The sequence below is a fragment of the Amphiura filiformis genome, chromosome 16 (assembly GCF_039555335.1).
Source record: "Amphiura filiformis chromosome 16, Afil_fr2py, whole genome shotgun sequence".
NCBI classification, from domain to species: Eukaryota; Metazoa; Echinodermata; class Ophiuroidea; order Amphilepidida; family Amphiuridae; genus Amphiura; species Amphiura filiformis.
Genome location: NC_092643.1, coordinates 36,074,969 through 36,095,302, shown reverse-complemented (window position 1 = coordinate 36,095,302; position 20,334 = coordinate 36,074,969). Strand labels below are relative to the sequence as shown.

General features: G+C 38.4%; 1 protein-coding gene across 9 annotated transcripts in view; it reads left to right on the top strand.

Annotated features, from left to right (window-relative positions):
* The window catches only part of LOC140135932 (uncharacterized), a 304,873-nt gene that overhangs the window by 265,020 nt on the left and 19,519 nt on the right, over positions 1-20,334 (top strand). For all 9 annotated transcript variants that reach the window (XM_072157616.1, XM_072157617.1, XM_072157619.1 and 6 more), the window contains 9 exons: positions 1,854-2,105; positions 3,801-4,064; positions 4,596-4,838; positions 7,458-7,721; positions 9,439-9,702; positions 10,930-11,181; positions 12,087-12,326; positions 12,603-12,896; positions 17,092-17,352. In XM_072157616.1, the coding sequence (XP_072013717.1) occupies positions 1,854-2,105; positions 3,801-4,064; positions 4,596-4,838; positions 7,458-7,721; positions 9,439-9,702; positions 10,930-11,181; positions 12,087-12,326; positions 12,603-12,896; positions 17,092-17,352 (2,334 nt within the window). The remainder of the gene's footprint in view (positions 1-1,853; positions 2,106-3,800; positions 4,065-4,595; positions 4,839-7,457; positions 7,722-9,438; positions 9,703-10,929; positions 11,182-12,086; positions 12,327-12,602; positions 12,897-17,091; positions 17,353-20,334) is intronic.

Here is a 20,334-nt window from a genome sequence, read left to right as displayed (position 1 = left end):
CCCTACAAGGCTTTATCCATGTTCAAGGGCCAAAAGTTTTTCCCGCCCCGTGACGATATTGTCGATTTCACATTACGTACAAGAAGGCAACGTTCTTTGCCTGATATAGTTATGACAGGTTAATCAATTGACCTTTTCGGTAAATCCCATAAGCCTTTTTGAGTACACCTGAGAACTCGTCATTTGACGTCACGCCGACTTGCAATGGGCAGTAACGATGTTCGATAAACGATGTGCGCATCGGCGCAATTCGGCGTGACCATGGTGACGTCAAATAGTTCTCAGGTGTACTCGCAAAGGCTTATGGGATTTACTAAAAATCAATTGGATGAAAGGTGTCACTATTGGTGATTTCATGCGCATTTATATGTGCTTACAGTGGCGGAAAGACGAAGTCTCTTTGAACGCACAGAAGAAGAATCCACAAAATTTCCAGATACCTTTTGAACGAAATTAGTTACGAAAGAAGGTTGCAGGGAAGTAGCGCTTTGAAGAAAATAACAGTCAAAGATATCCGAGGTCTAACAAGGGTTGGGAGACTCGGGAATTTAAATTGCGATAATAAGGTCACGTTGTTACTCCATAAAGGACATAATGTAGGTATCCCAGGCAAACCTTAGTTAACACATTTGCTAGTCAGCGAAATTCGCCGAGAACGGGCCCAAACACAATGCATATTTACATAGAAATTTGAATTTTTTTCGAGAATAGGTCGGTGAAGGAAACCTACATAAATATGTTTTCTATACTTCACTTGACCCAAATATATGACTTTTTATGGTGATAATCAAGTCGCACATGGAATTTTAGAGTGATTTTGATAGCAGTTCCATTAAAAAAAGCTGCTATCGCCATGAGACTAAGATCTAGAAACACCCCTACATGCCGTTTTGGGGAATTTTGCTAGCAGAATCTTTTTGATGAAAGTCAATCTTTGACAAGATGTAACTTTGTTACGGAAAGTGCTATGACAAAAATGTTTTCAGTTTTGGCTTTCTTTACTCAAGGGCTTTAATTTGATATGTAAAATGATGCAGTTTGATGGCAAATTTGAATTCACCTAGCATACCTACATAATGAACACGCAAAACACTGTTTTGGTTTGATAGTCATCGGGCAGAGGATGATTTAAGCACTACCCACCTGTCCCACCACACCACTGGGTTTACTGTGCAGCAGGCGAGCAGTGTGAGTAACATGACACCACTGCTTTGCTATGCTGCATAGAAGTGCATGGTTAAATTTGAATATGTACAGTTATATTTACATAAAAAAGGCTGTAAACATGCTGGTCGATTTCACCTATTTATATTATCTACAGAAGGTGTGAATTATCCTTTAAACACAAATCACTTTTGTTCTGAAATCGACCAAGTAATAATGACACACGCACAATTGTAAAACCAGATCTTTTGCACAGAGTTCAATGGTATTTGAAAAGTAAAGTGGCAGTTGACACTCTAGTGATACTGTGATAACACTTTCGCAGTGCATGATGGGGCTTCCTTAAATCATCCTCTGGTCATCGGGTGCCTTATGGGGGATAATATGTGGGATTTGGACAACACCAACCAATCAGTGCAGCCATTACGGGCCCGGGGGGATTTCGGTCATTCCGGCATTGTAGTCACCGGAATACGCACATTGGACGCATTCCATCCCGCTGATTTCGACAGGATAAATTTTGAACGTACAGTTTGTCGAATTTTTCTTTCTCAGCAACTCCGAAATTTGAAGAAAATAATTTACGATGATTTTTACGAGTGAAAGCAAAGGATATGATCCTTTTTAAACTATACTGAAATAATTCTTCTATTTTCGTTATATTCATTGTCCTAAAATTTGTTTTTCAGCCGCGGCGGACTCAACTCCGCCAGTCATCATATGCCCACAAAATCAAGTTGCTACTGTAGGACAGCCTAATCAGCCAGCCACTGTAACATATCCACCTGCTACTGCAACGGATAATAGTGGTGGCTTTGTACAAATATCGTACAGCAACCCATCAGGTTCTCCATTTAACGTGGGTGTCAATACAGTCACCGTAGCAGCAACCGACCCAAGTGGGAACACAGCTACATGCACATTCACTGTAACCGTTTCAGGTATTGCCATTTCTTACACATTAATTAGTAGCTGAAGTTCCCTGCAAATAAACATTCCATATAATAATTTCCATTCTCCCAGCAAACCAGAAAATGTGTATATGTCGGCATTGATATATTTTGCTCTGTTAGCTTCTGTTGAAATTTAAGAAATTTTGAAAGTGTACAGCTTTTTCAAAAAGGGAATATATTCTTTTCTCGACTTGCTTAAGTCTGGGGTAGAACAACGCATCTATAGATGTAAGTAGAAACCGAGTGGATGTATACATGTTTCCTGAAGAAAGTGATTGAATAGTGAAAGCAGAAGCGTTCAATAGCAAATGGTCATAAAGAGTTTATATAAAGTCGTATGCAGACTCCGAGTATTAGACGTATAATATTGTATGTAACATATCTACGTCATTTAATCTATTGCCATTATAACGAATGTTTGATGACGAAAAATCGATTAATATGTTACATATAATATCTAGCAGAAATATAATATCGATTTTACGTCATCAAACATTCGTTAGAACTAAAACATTACTGGAAATAGAATGGTAATAGATTAAATAACGTAGATATGCTACATACAATATTTTACGTATATAATAAAAAGTCTGCATACTGCTTAACAGTATAGGCCTGCCTATGTTATTGAATGAAATCTTGCATAATTATAATGGCTCACTTCAATACTGAACAATACCGTAATCTGGGAGCTGAAAATCATGGTTAATAAGAGTCGACTTGCTTTCCAAGCTACCCCTACCTACCTTGGAGTGAAACTTGACAGATCGCTTACCTACCGACAACACCGGTAGGCCTCCGCGACAAAGTCACAGCTCGGGGAGCTCTTATTCGACGCCTCGCAGGAACAGGTTGGGGACCCAGCGTTTCCACTCTACGTACTGCAACCCTGGCTTTGGTTACGCCCCTGCCGAATACTGCGCACCTGTATGGAGTAGGAGTGCCCACGCACACCTAGTGGACACGAGTTTGAACAACTCTCTCCGCACCATAAGTGGTTGCCTTCGCCCAACCCCAGCAGAACAGCTGCCAGTACTAGCAGGTATTCCACCGGCCGATCTGAGGAGGAAGTCGCAGACCATGGCTCTGACTCGGCGTGCTTTGAACCCAGGCCACCTTCTCCATGAACAGAGACGCTCAGCAACCTCGTCTGAAGTCCCGGCACCCATTTACATCGGAGGCACATGCTTTGATCCATCAGGCACAGACCAAGGAGACATCGGCTCACTGGACAGGCAATGAATGGCAGCAGAGATAGCAGTCGTCAACTTCGCCCCTGAAGAGCTATATCCCAGATACGTCGAAATCCAGCCCTGGCTCGGATTTGCCACGCCATGCATAGGTGAACCTCAACCGCCTGCTTCAGGGCAAGTATGCATAGATGGGGCCTTACCCAAAGCCCACTTTGTGAGTGCGGAAAGGAAGAGCAGACGGCAGACCACATCATCAAAGCTTGTCACCTTCACCGACCCCCAAATGGAGCCAAGGGACTCTCTGAAGTTGATGTTTCCACACGAGACTGGCTGCTCCACAGCAAACTTGAGATCTGAATCTCCCTCGTTAGATATATGATTTGTGTATTTGAAATTAATGTCCTACAACCTCACGGGGCTGACATCTTTACTGTACTGATATTAATGTTTTATCCTATTCTGAGACTTAAACTTTTCATTGATTTTTTAGTGTCTGGAGTAGATAACACGCCACCAACCATCAACGGCTGCCCCACAGCACCAATCTCAGCCACTGGGGTGACAGGTGCCACAGTCACTGTTTCCTTTACTGCACCAACCTGTACAGATGCATCTGGAGTGCAAAGCTTGACGTCGAATATTGGCGGCGCTACTTCATTAAATCTCCCCGTTGGTATTGCTCTTCTTGTCGAATACACATGTACAGATAATGCAAACAACGTTGTTCGATGTGCATTTACTCTACAAGTATCAAGTAAGTATATAGGCTAGTAAGGGCACTGCGTCTGTTAAAGGTTGCATCCTGGTGACGTTCTCTACGGTCCAATTATCTTGTGCATGTTGTGAAAATGTATGATATAATACGTGCTTTATCAATGGTCTGCTAGAATCGAAAGCAACCTTGCACATGCACATGATTTTGGTGTCATAAAATTTATTACAGAGTATAAAGATAGTGCTATACATGGTGCGGTATATCATTCGTTCTTCTAGGGACAATTACCGTAAAGATTCGCTTAATGGCGTAATAATTATGGACTCCATGACATAAATGGAATTTTAGACAAAAATTAAAGTATTTTCCCGTAAAAATCCCACCAACAAATAAGGACACGGGCCTTTAATTCTTGTTGGGATTTTCAGAGGAGGGAGCTTTCTATGTGTAGCGTAAAATTGACTCTTAAGGTATAGTAGCCCATGTATGCCATCTTTACGATATGTTAATAATACAAATAATATTTGGTTCAAACCTTTAATCATCCACTTACAACCTTTGAATTTTCAGGTGCAAACGGTCCTGTTATAAGCAATTGCCCTAGTTCTATCTTCGATACGTATACTAGTACACCTCCTGAATTCTTCAAGACTGAAACCTGGACGCCACCGACAAGTAACGGCAACCTGGTAGTTAGTACACATCAACCAGGTGCCATATTTGGTCGTGGTTGTACAGCAGTATATTACGTGTATCAATTAGGGGCAGCTCAATCCGTTTGTTCTTTCTCAGTGTGCTTATTGCCAACCCCTAGTAAGTTTTTGCATTAGGGGCTGTGCAATATTATGAACCCCTGGGTGGTAAAATTTCAAACTACTCGCCAAAAATCGCTCCCCCCCTCGGCCCGCCACAAATCGCTTGCCTCCCTCTCGGCCTGCTAAAAATCTTTGCCCTCCCCCTCTTTGCATTCATTAATGGTCTAGATACATGTTCCGAGCGCAGCGAGCAGGAAAACTTATATTGAAGCGTTTCCGTACTGTTTTCACAAATTAATGTGTGCCAAAAATCGCTTGCCTCTCCTCTCGGCTTGCCAAAAATTTCTTGCCCCCCATTTTACCCTCCCGCCAGGGCTCATAATTATTGCACAGCCCTTTATTGTTATTCATTTTTATAACTAGTTTAGAACTCAAAGACTATACAAATATGCGCGGTTGTATGTCCATGTCAAACGGTGGCGCGTGTACACGTTTTAACTCGTATTTTGTCTGCGCATTCTCAGCATCATTTAGTGGAATAACACAATAAATAAGTAAATAGATAATAAATTACATTTCTGTTAGCATTTGGGTTATTGTGTATAATGTGTTTGTTTGTAAATCATGAACTTGACTTCAATAGTCATATGACAGTTATGGGTAGTTAATAGTTGCTCTTGGTATTATTTTCATTCATTCATTCATATTTTATTTTGCCAATCACCAATCAATAATACAATATACAAATGCAATTCAATAATGATATTAATAATAGTAGTAGTAGTAGTAGCAATAATAGTAATAATGATGATAATACAAATCATGGCAATAAATAACCAATATAAAAAATTAAAAAAACCAATTAAACTTCATACTACAGTGATTTAAAAAAAATGGGGATGGTGTGGTAATCAATCAACAGACAATGTAGAGAGGGCTTTTAATGCGCGTGTTTATAGAGGCTCCAAATGGATAGATTATACTGCAATAACTTTTGAAATCGCAAATACTAAAGACTAAAGACCGGATAATTCTTGCTCACTATAAACACGCTCATAGACGAAATTAGTTTATCAGCACATGATGTTATTATACCGTAATTTTCGAAAGATGAGCCGCATATCATACAAGTCGTAGCAAGGCGATAGTATTGCCTGTTTACAAAAAGTATTTATATTGAACAATGTACAATCAAATAATTACAAAAAACCTATATGACAAGATCATTGACCAAAAAGGCCTGAAAGTTTCCCTAAAAAAAAAGCAACTTTACCAAACATAACCAAAAGACAAGGGACGGGGACGCGCTCACGGAAAGATTAATTATATTGAGAAATAACATGTATGTGCGTACGTGATCCACCAGTGGAGCTCCTGCGCCCCTCCGCAGAACTTCCGGTAGTGGATGTTCTGCGCTCGGGGGCGCAGAACATCCACTGTCGGAGTAACTGCGCTCGGAAGCAAAATAATAGATTTTCTTATTATAATATCGTTGGATCATTGCTGTGATATCCATTACCGGAAGTTCTGCGGAGGGGCGCAGGAGCTCCACTAGTGGATCACGTACATAACTCGAAATAAGTTTTTTTTAATTCATTGCGGAAATGTTTGACAGATTTTGAAGCTTTCATATTTTTATCTGAAGAATTCCAAAGAATGGGACCTCTTGTACGTATGGCATGATCAGAAAACACTTTCTTATTTTTGGTTAAATTTAGGTCATTTACACAGCTCATTTATGGAGTACCTGTACATGAATGTACCTAATTCGATGGACGATGACCCTGCTAAACGCGGAGCGTGAGGGTTCAGGGCCCTAATTATTATTAGTTAAAGGCCCATTCAGTGATTTGCTCATCCGGACGATCGTAAAAATCATCAAAATTCAGATTTTGGTACCTTTGTAATTGGCATAGATGTGCTAACATAGCCTGCTAGTGGTTCGGTCAAAAGCCGTGTATTTTAGACAAAATAAAGCATTTGCATGATTCTGGACTTTTGATACTGACAGTACAAAAAGTCCGACTCGAGATCGAAAGAAGCTCACTCTCCACCGTACCAACACGCGTTGCATATTGTTTCTACTACTTATTACATCAGTAGCTACTATTTTAAACAAAATACACAATTTTAACTGTTTTTCATATTTGAATTGACCGTTAGTTTGCCTCGGTGACCTTTAATTGCTTATTTTGTTTTCTACTACAAAAATTAAGCGTCTGTCGGTCTGTTTTAAATCAATTTAGACTCTACTTCCCCCGTGTTAGAAACACTGGACTAGGAAGTTCCGGGAGGAAGTTTTTCCAGTCGATTGGTGGCGCACTGTACGAAAATCTCGATTTTCTCGAGTCGATCCGAGTTGAAGTAGAAAACCTTTCTAAAACTTCTGTTTTTGACTAATTTGTCGATGTATTCAGGGAAAAGTGGTTTAATGAAATTCTGTAGACTTATTCTTTATTTCTAAGCAACTCTGACAAATTTCCATTTTTTAAATGTTCCTGTGAAATCACTGAAAGGGCCTTTAAGGGGTCGGACCTCGGCACAGTATTTTGTGGGACCTGAGACAGAGCGCAGATCAGACATACCGAATTGTATTCTGAATACGAGGAATGTCCTGATCATATACTGAATAAACCCGGTGAATACTTACACCATCTTCGCATTTTTTCCACTTCAGCTACCACACCACCTGTAGATACCACACCACCTGTCATCACATTCTGTACACCAAACCAACAAGCAACGGTATCCTTTACGGGTCAAAGTGCAGTTGTTACCTATCCGCCCTCGCAGGCATCTGATAATAGTGGTGGGGTAGTACGTCTATCTTACAGTGTGCCATCAGGGGCTACGTTTCCTTTTGGTTCTACCACTGTGACTGTCACCGCAACCGATCCAAGTGGGAACACTGCCATGTGCACATTCTTCGTTACTGTATCAAGTAAGGCATTGTTACTTTTTTAAGTCAAGTCTGTTTATTGTGCAGTTGACTATAATTATGAAGAGCTTGTTTCCAAAAGGAAAATTGTTTTCAAAAAGGATTAAATCTACATGTGACCGAAAATAAAGAAATACATAACAAATGCAATGAAAATTAAAGAATAAAACCAAAGTGGTTTTTAAGCTACGTATCTTTTATTGGGCAAAACATAAACATAAAGTAGCGTAACATCCTAATATTTTCTCAGAGTCTCTCAGAACTATACAAAGTTGAAGTAATCCCTTTTGGAAACAAACTCTGCATATATTGTGAACTGTATAATTGAGGACCTTAACTTTTTCAGTGGAAATAATAATATATAGTATTAGAAGCTAAATTCTCCCTCCTTGTGTTATTGCAATGTTATACGACCGATTCCAAAAACACAGCCATATTTTTGGGTTAAAAATATTATACTGTTTTGCCAAATGAAACATAGCTCAATCTTAATCCTTTAGTTGGCATTAACTAACATTAATTTGGCCAATTTTTGGAAATACAGGTCAAATATAAGCGTTTAGAGGTGTTTTTGGTATGCTGTGACAATCAAATCTAAAGACTTGCAAAAAGTCCAATACTTGTCTACACACTCTAATATTTACCAAACATATTTTCTGTTTTATTTCTTAACCAATTATATTAAAAAACTATAAAATACTTGGATTAAGAGTTATATTTTAGCCTACACTCAAGAGAATGCTATGAATTTTGTGATTGCCACTAAAATTATATATTTTTGCCCCTTATTTCCCCTAAAAAAAACCCAAACTACCAAATATTAACATTTGACTTTCATTTCCAATTATATCAAACTGAATGATTAGAATGGGATGTTCATTCAGCAAAATAATATGTTTTTAATCACACAGAATGTGTGGTCACTGTATTTTTCTGGAATCGGGAGTAAGTTAGTCTTACTATGTGAGGAAAACTACCGGAAACAAAATTATACCTTTTACTGTATGTTTCTGTTTTCAGAGATGATTATCCTAATGTCTAATAAATGATGCATGATGAGGTGCAGTAATTTGGTAGTATGCACCCTTGCAACATACATCGCGCGGTGCAAAAAGTCCAATACTTGTCTACACACTCTAATATTTACCAAACATATTTTCTGTTTTATTTCTTAACCAATTATATTAAAAAACTATAAAATACTTGGATTAAGAGTTATATTTTAGCCTACACTCAAGAGAATGCTATGAATTTTGTGATTGCCACTAAAATTATATATTTTTGCCCCTTATTTCCCCTAAAAAAAACCAAACTACCAAATATTAACATTTGACTTTCATTTCCAATTATATCAAACTGAATGATTAGAATGGGATGTTCATTCAGCAAAATAATATGTTTTTAATCACACAGAATGTGTGGTCACTGTATTTTTCTGGAATCGGGAGTAAGTTAGTCTTACTATGTGAGGAAAACTACCGGAAACAAAATTATACCTTTTACTGTATGTTTCTGTTTTCAGAGATGATTATCCTAATGTCTAATAAATGATGCATGATGAGGTGCAGTAATTTGGTAGTATGCACCCTTGCAACATACATCGCGCGGTGTTTCTTTATGCAAAATCAAAGTTATGCAAAACATGATACTTTGTAAGTATGTAGATATGAATGCTATACCGGTGAATACTTACACCATCTTCGCATTTTTTCCACTTCAGCTACCACACCACCTGTAGATACCACACCACCTGTCATCACATTCTGTACACCAAACCAACAAGCAACGGTATCCTTTACGGGTCAAAGTGCAGTTGTTACCTATCCGCCCTCGCAGGCATCTGATAATAGTGGTGGGGTAGTACGTCTATCTTACAGTGTGCCATCAGGGGCTACGTTTCCTTTTGGTTCTACCACTGTGACTGTCACCGCAACCGATCCAAGTGGGAACACTGCCATGTGCACATTCTTCGTTACTGTATCAAGTAAGGCATTGTTACTTGCCTTACAAGTCAAGTCTGTTTATTTTGCAGTTGACTATAATTATGAAGAGTTAGTTTCCAAAAGGAATTAGATCCAGTTTTGGTCGAAATTCAGTGCAAAACAAAATATCTGTAGAATGTTCGGGTCCGAAGTTTATGGCCGTCAGTCTTTCATGTTAATCTGCTAAATTTATCCCAAAATGTAACAAAGTACCAAATTGGAATAACTCAAAACAATAAGTACCAGTAACTTAATATGAACGAGTTACATCAACTTGCATGTTGAGTTACAATTACTCAACTAATTGGTTCTTTGAATCTTGTTTATTTTTCGAAGTTCCCTGAACTTGAATTCAGAAGTTGGCATTACTTAAAACGTTGACGCAACGACTTACATCAACTTTTTAAGTAATGCCAACAAAGTTGATTAGTTGACGGAACTTTTTGAGCTTTTTCAGCATTTTTATGTTCGGTTAACTAAAATGAATTTTGTTTTGGCAACTTTTACACTATTTTTGAGTTGTCCAAACTTTCTCCTTTTGAATTGCGCCAACAAGGCGAACAAATCATTTCTATGAGTGTGTGTTATTGCGATGTTATACTACCGATTCCAAAAATACAACAATATTTTTGGGTAAAAATTATTATACTGTTTTGACAATTGATACATAGGGCCTAGCTCAATCCTAATCCTTTAGTTGGCATTAACTGGCAGTAATTTGGCAAATGTTTGGAAATATGGGCCAAAAATATGCGTTTTTAGATATTTGTGACATGCTGTGACAAACTAACCTAAATACATGCAAGTCCAATATCTGTCTACACACTCTAATATTTACCAAACGCGTTTTCTGTTCTATTCTTCCATAAAATACTAGGATTAAGAGTAATATCTTAGCCTACACTCAAGATCATGAATGCTATGACGTTTGTAATTGACACTAAAATTTATGTTTTTGCCCCTTATTTGGCAAAACAAATATTTTTTTAATTTACCACAAAATGGGTGCTCACTGTATTTTTCTTAGATCGGGAGTAAGTTAGTCTATTATACTACTACGTTAATAGAATAATCTAAAATGATCATCTTCACTGTTAACCAAATGCTATGCCAATATTAATTTGTAATTAGTCTGAAACTAGTCCATTGTCATGGTAAATAATTTTTTTCCTCTTTGCTTGCTTTCTTCATTTAATGATATACTCGTAATTTTCTTTTTTTTTTTAAAGCCGTAATAGGTAATCTGATGTTGACTTGCCCGACTCCTGTCACAGTGACAGTCCAACCAGGAAATACCGGTGCTACTGTCAATTACGCTACGCCTACACCATCTGGCGGCAATCCTCCATACAGTGCAGTGTCCTGCAACAGGGTATCTGGAAGTCAATTTAATGTGGGGCAAACTATTGTCCAGTGTTTCGTAACTGATAGTGCTGGAGCCTCTGCGCAATGCAACGTTATTGTAAACGTAAATGTTGCAGGTAAGATGAATATTTTATTGATAAGTTTAGTCAGGATCGTTCAAAATCAAATTAAATAGATAAGTAAGTACAGATCCAATAGAAATGAAAGTACTCACTAGATATATTTCAGTTCCTATCAGGAACCTTGTTCACTCTGCAATGACTGTAGTGTTTCTTGATGTCGGCAGTCCTTGGTGGCTGTTTTGGTGTTGCCACATGTATAGGTTGCCGTTTTGAGATGATCTGGTCATAGATTCTGTCCAATTTGGCCCGCAATTTGCATAACTCCTCGTCCTTGTTCATAGCCATCTGGATCAGGAGCAGGGGCAAAACACTATGAACAAGGACGAGGGGCATACGAATGAAGATAAAGACGTAATTTGTCTTATATGTCTGTGCATCATTAATAACGGAGGAAGCATTGGCGTTCTCAGGTTTTCAAAATTCGGGGGCCACAGGTCTCGATTTCCGCGACTGTTCAAAATTTTCCGCACGTTCGCCCGGCGTATTAGGTACACCCAGAGTTTTCCTGACTTTGCGCATTTCCACCCACTGACAGACAAAAGTGGGAAGCCGTGACCCCTGTCCTCTTTGGGCATGCCACTGGGCAGAGGGTGGTGCCCGAGGGCACTCGACTTTCACTTTCCTGACTTTGCGCATTTCCACCCACTGACAGACAAAAGTGGGAAGCCGTGACCCCTGTCCTCTTTGGGCATGCCACTGGGCAGAGGGTGGTGCCCGAGGGCACTCGACTTTCACTTTCCTGACTTTGCGCATTTCCACCCACTGACTGACAAAAGTGGGAAGCCGTGACCCTTGTCCTCTTTGGGCATGCCACTGGGCGGAGGGTGGTGCCCGAGGGCACTCGACTTATCAAAATTTAAAAGCTGCTGTCATTTGCTATTTTCCTCCTTTCCACGCAGGTCAAGGATTGTCTGTTACGTGCCCTCCAAATCAAATGATAGCAATACCACCTGGTGCTACCAGCTCGGTATACTTCAATCAGAATGGCGCTAGTGCGACTGGTGGTACAGGCTCATACACATACTCATTCAGTCATCAATCTTCTAACAATTTCAATGTGGGAACTACACAAGTGACGGTTACAGCGACTGATAATGCTGGAGCATCGGGCACATGCACATTTAACGTGGTTGTTAACGGTATGTACATGGTATTTCATAAATGAAATCCAGAAAGGGAAATATTTAATATAAATAAATAATAACATAATGCAATATTTTATTCAATCAAATCAAATGAATCAAATATATTTGAATAAACTGAAGGAATGATTGGGTATACATTGTAATATAGAGGATTGGTCCTCAATTAGTAAGAGAATCATTCCTTTTCTTGGTGCAAATCGGTGCTAACTTTGAAGCTTGGTAGGCTATTGTTAGACATGCAAATCAACCCTTATTAACTATATTTTCCAGCTGCTGCGACTGCAAGCCGTGACGAAATGACGCCTGTGACGCAGTGCCCTGATAACGTGGTGACAACAGCACCTGCGGGATTTCCATCAACCACCGTTACATTGCCGGATTGTGAAGCCTTCAACAATGGCGGCCCTGGTTATGCCTACATAGAAAATGTCGTCAATCACAGCACCGGTTCACCGTACAATGCTGCCACGAACACTTTTAATCTGGGAACAACCATTGTCAGATGTAATAGCAGAGATTCAGCAGGAAACACAGGGTCTTGTGTTTTTGCTGTTACTGTAAACAGTAAGTTAGCTTTTTTAAACTCTTATTCTACCTGAACTAATAACACAGGGCGGGGTTCAAAAAGAATTGTACGGGGACGGACCGCGCGCGTGGACTTTGCCAAGCCTGGCACAATTGCCTCTTGCAGCTGAAACCTACTCATGGGGCCCCGGGATAGCAAGCCACGAGGGTTGACGGTGCTCGGCAACCGATTATGTGCCTATGTTTCTGCAATGGGCTTTTTTGATAATTGGTATTGCTGGGTTAAGTTTTAAAATGTGATTTGCACAATGCACTTACACTTACCCAGTGTGTTGCGACATATGATCTAGAAATACTGCATGGCTGTGGTGGAATTCACATTGGCATGATTTAAACAGACCAAATAAAAAAATCATATTTCCATAGACACATGCAATAGACATGATAGAACTTAAATTACAATATATGATTTTAACTTTAAGAATTATACAAACAATACTATGCATAAAACAGCAGACCATCTGCAAGCAAACAACAAAATGCCAAGAGTAACACCAGTGAGAGGCCCACCGACAAAATCCCCAAGGGGGACTGTCGGTGCACCTCACAATGGCATCATCAATACATCAACATACAGCAAGATAAAAATACAGTTTTACATGATAAAAATTGTAAACACATCCATGAGCCTCCCACACACAAACAAAATTATATACAATAGCAATAACACATGTCAAAATAAAATCTGAACTCAAGCAAAGACAAACCAACTCCATCCAAAGGATGGACGGGGCTGCCCTGCCTATGTAAGAAGCATGAGAGACCCACCGATGTAGCATAAGAGCCAATCCGTGGGCCTCCCATGTCCCTTGACCATAATCAATGCAATTTCAATAAATATGACACCATTGTAATATCTGAATATTATAACCATAGTAAATAATACAAAGACAAACCAACTCCATCCAAAGGATGGGCGGGGCTGCCCTGCCTATGTAAGAAGCATGAGAAACCCACCGATGTAGCATAAGAGCCAATCCGTGGGCCTCCCATGCCCCTTGAACATAATCAATGCAAAAACAAATATGACACCAATTAAAACCACACTTAATAATACATTATTCTCATCCAATAAATACCACACACAAAAATTGATAACATACAATATTGCTGGGAGACTACTGCACAATTTATTTAAATTGCACAAAAACCACATATTATGAAACTACAATTTTACATGATAAATAAATGACACTATTATTCTCATATAACAAAAAACACACTGAAACCAAATTAAACTATACACACCCATCTCCATCCAAAGATGGAGATGCTGTGCAGAGTGTGTAAGAGACTCATCGATATAAATACACCCATGAGTCTCCCACACACAAACAAAATTATATACAACAGCAATAACACATGTCAAAATAAAATCTGAACTCAAGCAAACACAAACCAACTCCATCCAAAGGATGGGCGGGGCTGCCTGTGTAAGAAGCATGAGAGACCCACCGATGTAGCATAAGAGCCAATCCATGGGCCTCCCATGTCCCTTGACCATAATCAATGCAATTTCAATAAATATGACACCATTGTAATATCTGAATATTATAACCATAGTAAATAATACTTTTTTACCACCTTAAAATTTGAATTTTCATAAAAAATTTCACAGATGTGTTGAAAATGATAACATACATAATATTGAACAAAAATTAGATTAAATTACAGTGAAAACAAAAAATTGACAGTGGGGCACAAAAATTATCAAGTCCCCCCATGCACTCCTATGGTAAGTCTTATCAGAGAAAATGGCCCAATGTTCCGACAGTAATTTCGTCATAACTTCACTTAGCAATACAGTAGAAGATTGGTTTTGGTGTCAAATTGTTTCTGAGAAGTTCTCTCTTCCAATAAACAACAATTCATGTTAATATAATTAATTTGAAATTTGTATGCCTGTCCCTAACAAAGACAAACCAACTCCATCCAAAGGATGGACGGGGCTGCCCTGCCTATGTAAGAAGCATGAGAAACCCACCGATGTAGCATAAGAGCCAATCCGTGGGCCTCCCATGACCCTTGACCATAATCAATGCAATTTCAATAAATATGACACCATTGTAATATCTGAATATTATAACCATAGTAAATAATACAAAGACAAACCAACTCCATCCAAAGGGTGGGCGGGGCTGCCCTGCCTATGTAAGAAGCATGAGAGACCCATAAGAGCCAATCCCTGGGCCTCCCATGCCCCTTGAACATAATCAATGCAAAAACAAATATGACACCAATTATAACCACACTTAATAATACATTATTCTCATCCAATAAATACCACACACAAAAATTGATAACATACAATATTGAGCTGGGAGACTACTGCACAATTTAAATTTAAAAAACCACATATTATGAAACTACAATTTTACATGATAATAAATGACACTATTATTCTCATATAACAAAAAACACACTGAAACCAAATTAAACTATACACAACTATCTCCACCCAAAGATGGAGATGCCTGTGCAGAGTGTATAAGAGACTCATCGATATAAATACATCAATGAGTCTCCCACACACCAACAAAAATATACACAGCAGCAAAAATACATGGCAAAACAAAGGTTGTCTGTGTAAGAAGCATGAGAGACCCACCGATGTAGCATAAGAGCCCATCCATGGACCTCCCATGCCCCTTGAACATAATCAATGCAATTTCAATAAATATGACACCATATTCAAGCCAAGTGCGTTCGTCGTGTACACACACACAAACACAAGATCAAGACAAAGGACACCGATGTGCTCCATTTACTTAACCATGAACTTTACTTTATTTTACTCCTTCGACTTCCAACTTCAATACTTGCTACCCTTTACTTATCTCTGACTTATCTCATGAACTCTTTCTGCTGACATCTCAATACTTGGTGTGCCCACCATCACTGTCTATCACTGCCTGGATTCGTCTGTGTATACGACGAACGCATTTGGCTTGAATAGGACCTAAGTGCAACTTTCAAAATCCGACTTGAAGCCACTCAAGCGCCCATAACTCGACCAAATGATATCGTAGAGCAACAAAAGAGGTATCAAAATGCGCAGGAGAAAGCTGCGCTTTACATACATTAAATAGGTTTTTGCTATATATTTCAGTTCCCGATATATCTGACCATCTATAACCGTTTCGATACTTTCTGGGTTGAGTTTAGATGATGAAATGCACAATCTCTCTTAAGATGATGATGAAGTGTTTAAAGTATCATGAGCAGAATCAGTTTGGAATTTTAACTTGAAATACATGGTTTTGGTTTCATGCGCAAAATTCCCAAATCGGTAGAACTTGGGAAATTTTCATCTAGAAACCAAAAATTATCCCTTTCATATCTGATGCATGAACCAAATTTAGAATGGTTTTTCCAACTTTCATCCTTAAAGTTTAAGTGGGTTTAAAAATATTAACACCTATATGTCATATAAGAAAGTAGTCCCTCTTTTGTTTCCAAGCCATGCCCAGCCCTAATAAGTGTCATTTAACCTTTAGAGAATAAAGGTATTGTTTTTAGCCGCTGGAGTGCATCTATCGTCTCATATCACACGGGCGACATCATTATTTTAAGTAAAAGAACGAGGCGGAGCCGAGTTGTTTTACGCCAAAAATAATGATGTCGCCCGTGTTATATGAGACGATAGATGCACGACAGCGGCTAAAAATAATACCTATATTCTCATTCTTAAACACTTCGATTCAAATAAAAAATTTACAAGGAATTACCTATGTTGCTATGCGCCTCCGATTGGTTCAAATAGCGAGTACGCGTATTGCGTCGATGCACACGCGCTGACCCGTGTGATATCGTGTCATATCACACGGGTAAGAACCAATAGGATTATAGGAACGTTCTCAAGTGTTTAAGAATTAGGGATAGACATGTCACTTTGTTTAATGACAAATGAAAACAATATAGAATCACAAAGGATCACAAAATTATATCCGTAAGCTCTGCTATATGCTGGTATAATAAAGAATTTTTGAAGGCATATACACGTATGGCATAAATATATCTAAGTATATCTTGGACAATGGCCTTCGGGCCACTATTTACATAATGGATGTACATGTGAGCTATAAATGTAAACAAAATCATACTGATCACGCTCACAAGCTGCAAAAGTTACTAGAAAATAAAAATCAAAATGCTTGTTTCTTTAATTTCATAGCTGTTGGACTCGCCGCGCCAACGGTATTTGCGTGTGACAGTACAACCTCTGCTATATCGCCTAACACGAACGTGGTAGCAGCCAATGGAGCGAGCAATGCGGTGGTGACATACACAGCACCATCATCTTCGAGTACTGCATTAATGACTCACAACAACTTAAACACTGGCAGTACCTTTAATCTCGGTCTTACGCAAGTCATCTACATCTTTGGAACAACAGGTGCACAGTCAACCTGTACTTATTATATATATGTTAGAGGTAAGTGATCCACTCTTTATGTAGACCAGAAGATGAGGGCATTTGTACGCCTGAGGTCTGAGATTAATTGATAGTTATACATAATTATAATGTTTTGTCTTCTAATTAGATATTTCCGAAAGGTGACTTAATTATAGTACAATGAGTGTAATGGTTCCTGTAAGGCTCGTGAAATGGAAGAAATGGTGAAATCGCCTATACCTCTGATCTTGATTTGTTGATTGAACAATATGAATTGGTGTTAGCCATTCTTTTTATGTTTACCAAAATAATAACCTTCAGATCTCAAGCCCCCGGCTCAAGCCCTATAGTTGCCAGATGGAATTTATCAAGCCAAACATAGAACATGTAGAAGTTCGCCATGTAGCTGGCTCCATTATTACCACAAGTAACAGCTCGATTACTAATACACGCCAACTGTTTAAAAAGGTTGATAAATTGAGACACCTCTTCCCACGGACTCATCTGATGATCCACTTTTTGACCAATAATATTTTAATATCTGATAAATTCAAGCACATAAGTGACGACTTGAGGGATACACAACATAGTGAAATCTCAGTACAAATAAGTGCGAGTACCAATGCCAACTTTACTCACATTTACACCATTATCTGAGGAAGCTGTAACTAAGATCATTTTGAACTTTTTATGCTTCGTGATGGTGTCCCTCAAGGCTCTGTTATTGACCCCTTGTCACTCTCTACTTTTCCCCTCTTTAAAAGATCATTGATGCCCACTGCAATAGGAAGAATGATATATTCTGATGACACAAGTGTATGTTGTGCTTAAAGCACGGTTGTTTGATGGGATCATTAGTTTTTCAGTACAACCAAATTTTAGGCTTAAACATGTGTGTTAAACAGCTAAATGTGATATCATGCTAATGTATACAGATGCTTTTGAGTCATTCTCAACTTTGATTTCACATCTTTTACAAAATTATTCACGTTTATAGCATTTTTATAGCTTTTTCGGATATAAAATGTATATATTAATGACAAAATTGGTGGCGCTATTTAGTTACTGGAAATTAATCTTTCAAGCTTTTATAAATACAGATAATTCCTTTTATTGTTTGATGAAATATGTTTATAAAATTTCCTTGTTGTTGTTTCACCTATTCCAGCTGTTTTAATGGCAGTATTTAATCACCCACCCCTTGCAAAGAAATATGATTTAGGATAAATAGCGCCATCTATAGTTTGCATTTAGCTAATAATGAAGCCAATTCTATATGCATCAAACAACCGTGAAAGATAATGACAAGGCTGCGTCCATCTTAAAATTAGAATAGTATAAAAGATATCAAGTCATGATCGGCATCTATTACTATCTCAAGTTGAATTAGTTAACTTATCATGATACGATAAAATAAAACATATACATACTCTTGTTTTAGAAATAGAACTCCAATTTCATCCATTGACGTTAGCGACACCTCTGTTACTACTGTCCCAATCTCGGAATCTTGGTACTGTTACGAGTCGTACTTGACTCAAGGCCAAAATCACCTTTTTCCCGAACTCACACGAATGCACAACACAAATACACTGTTTGCTTAAGCTAACAAAATCTAAGTCTTTAATTGAAAACAGAGTATGATTGGTACATATAATAACAATATCGCATATACAATAAAATCACACAATGACGGTTTTACTATATCAGTACTTAACCAGCTGTCTTCTTGTTGGTGATCCTAGAGTTCTTGCAATGTTCTGGACGACTGATGTAATATATCCTTATTCACTTGTCCTGCGAAAATCAGCGATGTCCATAGTACACTTGCATTTATAAATCCTTGCGTATAAAATCCTCATACGAAAATGATGATGCTTCCTCCAATCTCCTTTGCGCTGCTATCTCCACGAATGTATCTCCTTGCGCTGCTTTCTCCACAAATATATCTCCTTGCGCTGCTTTCTCCAAAAATGGTGTTTCTTTCACCAATCACTCTTTTTCCAGGGAACCGGTTTCTTTAACACAGCTCCACTGTTTCTTGACAGATGCGTGGCCTTCACAAACCCAGCAAACTCCAGCAATTTGACTGAAGAACTTTTAATCCTTTGATGAGGAAGAGCACTTTTTTGTGCTCGCTGTCTTCTTCGTTGCTGTATTAAAATTAGCTCACTTATTGGCTATATAAACTGGTTAAATGTACTTCTTTTTGAAGCACGAAGACCATCACACACATGTGGAGTTTTCAATCTCACATGACATTCTGTCCAGTCCCAACAAAAGCCTTCAGCTTTTTATATCAGTACTCATGCAAAAAAAACCATCATCTATTAATAAACCATTACTTCAATCACATTTTCACAACATTGCTGCAATCTTGGGATTTCCCAAGATTAATTATACACATTCACATTACATCACTTCCTGGGGGTTTTCCTGATGGTGCAACAATGAACTGGGGCTTTCCAAGTTCCAAACATAGATCTGACTTTGTTTACAATAATTTGGGGAATTCCAAAATACAAGGGGTTTCCCATCTCATGAAATACTTTCAGCTTGTAAACAAAGTTAAATAATTAAATTAAATCAAATTACTCAGGGCACATCACACCTCCCCTTAAAAGAAGAAAGTTCGAATGTAATGAAAACTTTCTTAAATGTTTTCTTCTTTTACATCAACTTCAACATATTATCAACTTTGAGTATTTAACTCATCATACACAGTGACTACTTGTCACACATGTTCCCTTTAAAAGGAATTTTTGTTTTTCAGGTTTTTCTATGCAATTCTGGACAGGGCATCAGCCATTACATTGTCTTTTCCCTTAATATGTTTGATGTCCAGATTGTACTCTTGCAAGGTCAAACTCCACCTCACCAGTCTTTGGTTTTTGTTCTTCATCCTGTTGATGAAGGTGAGGGGATTGTGATCTGTGAAAACAAGCACAGGGTATACTGTGGTACCCAAATACACATCAAAATGTAGCAATGCTAATAGCATTGCTAGACACTCCTTCTCAT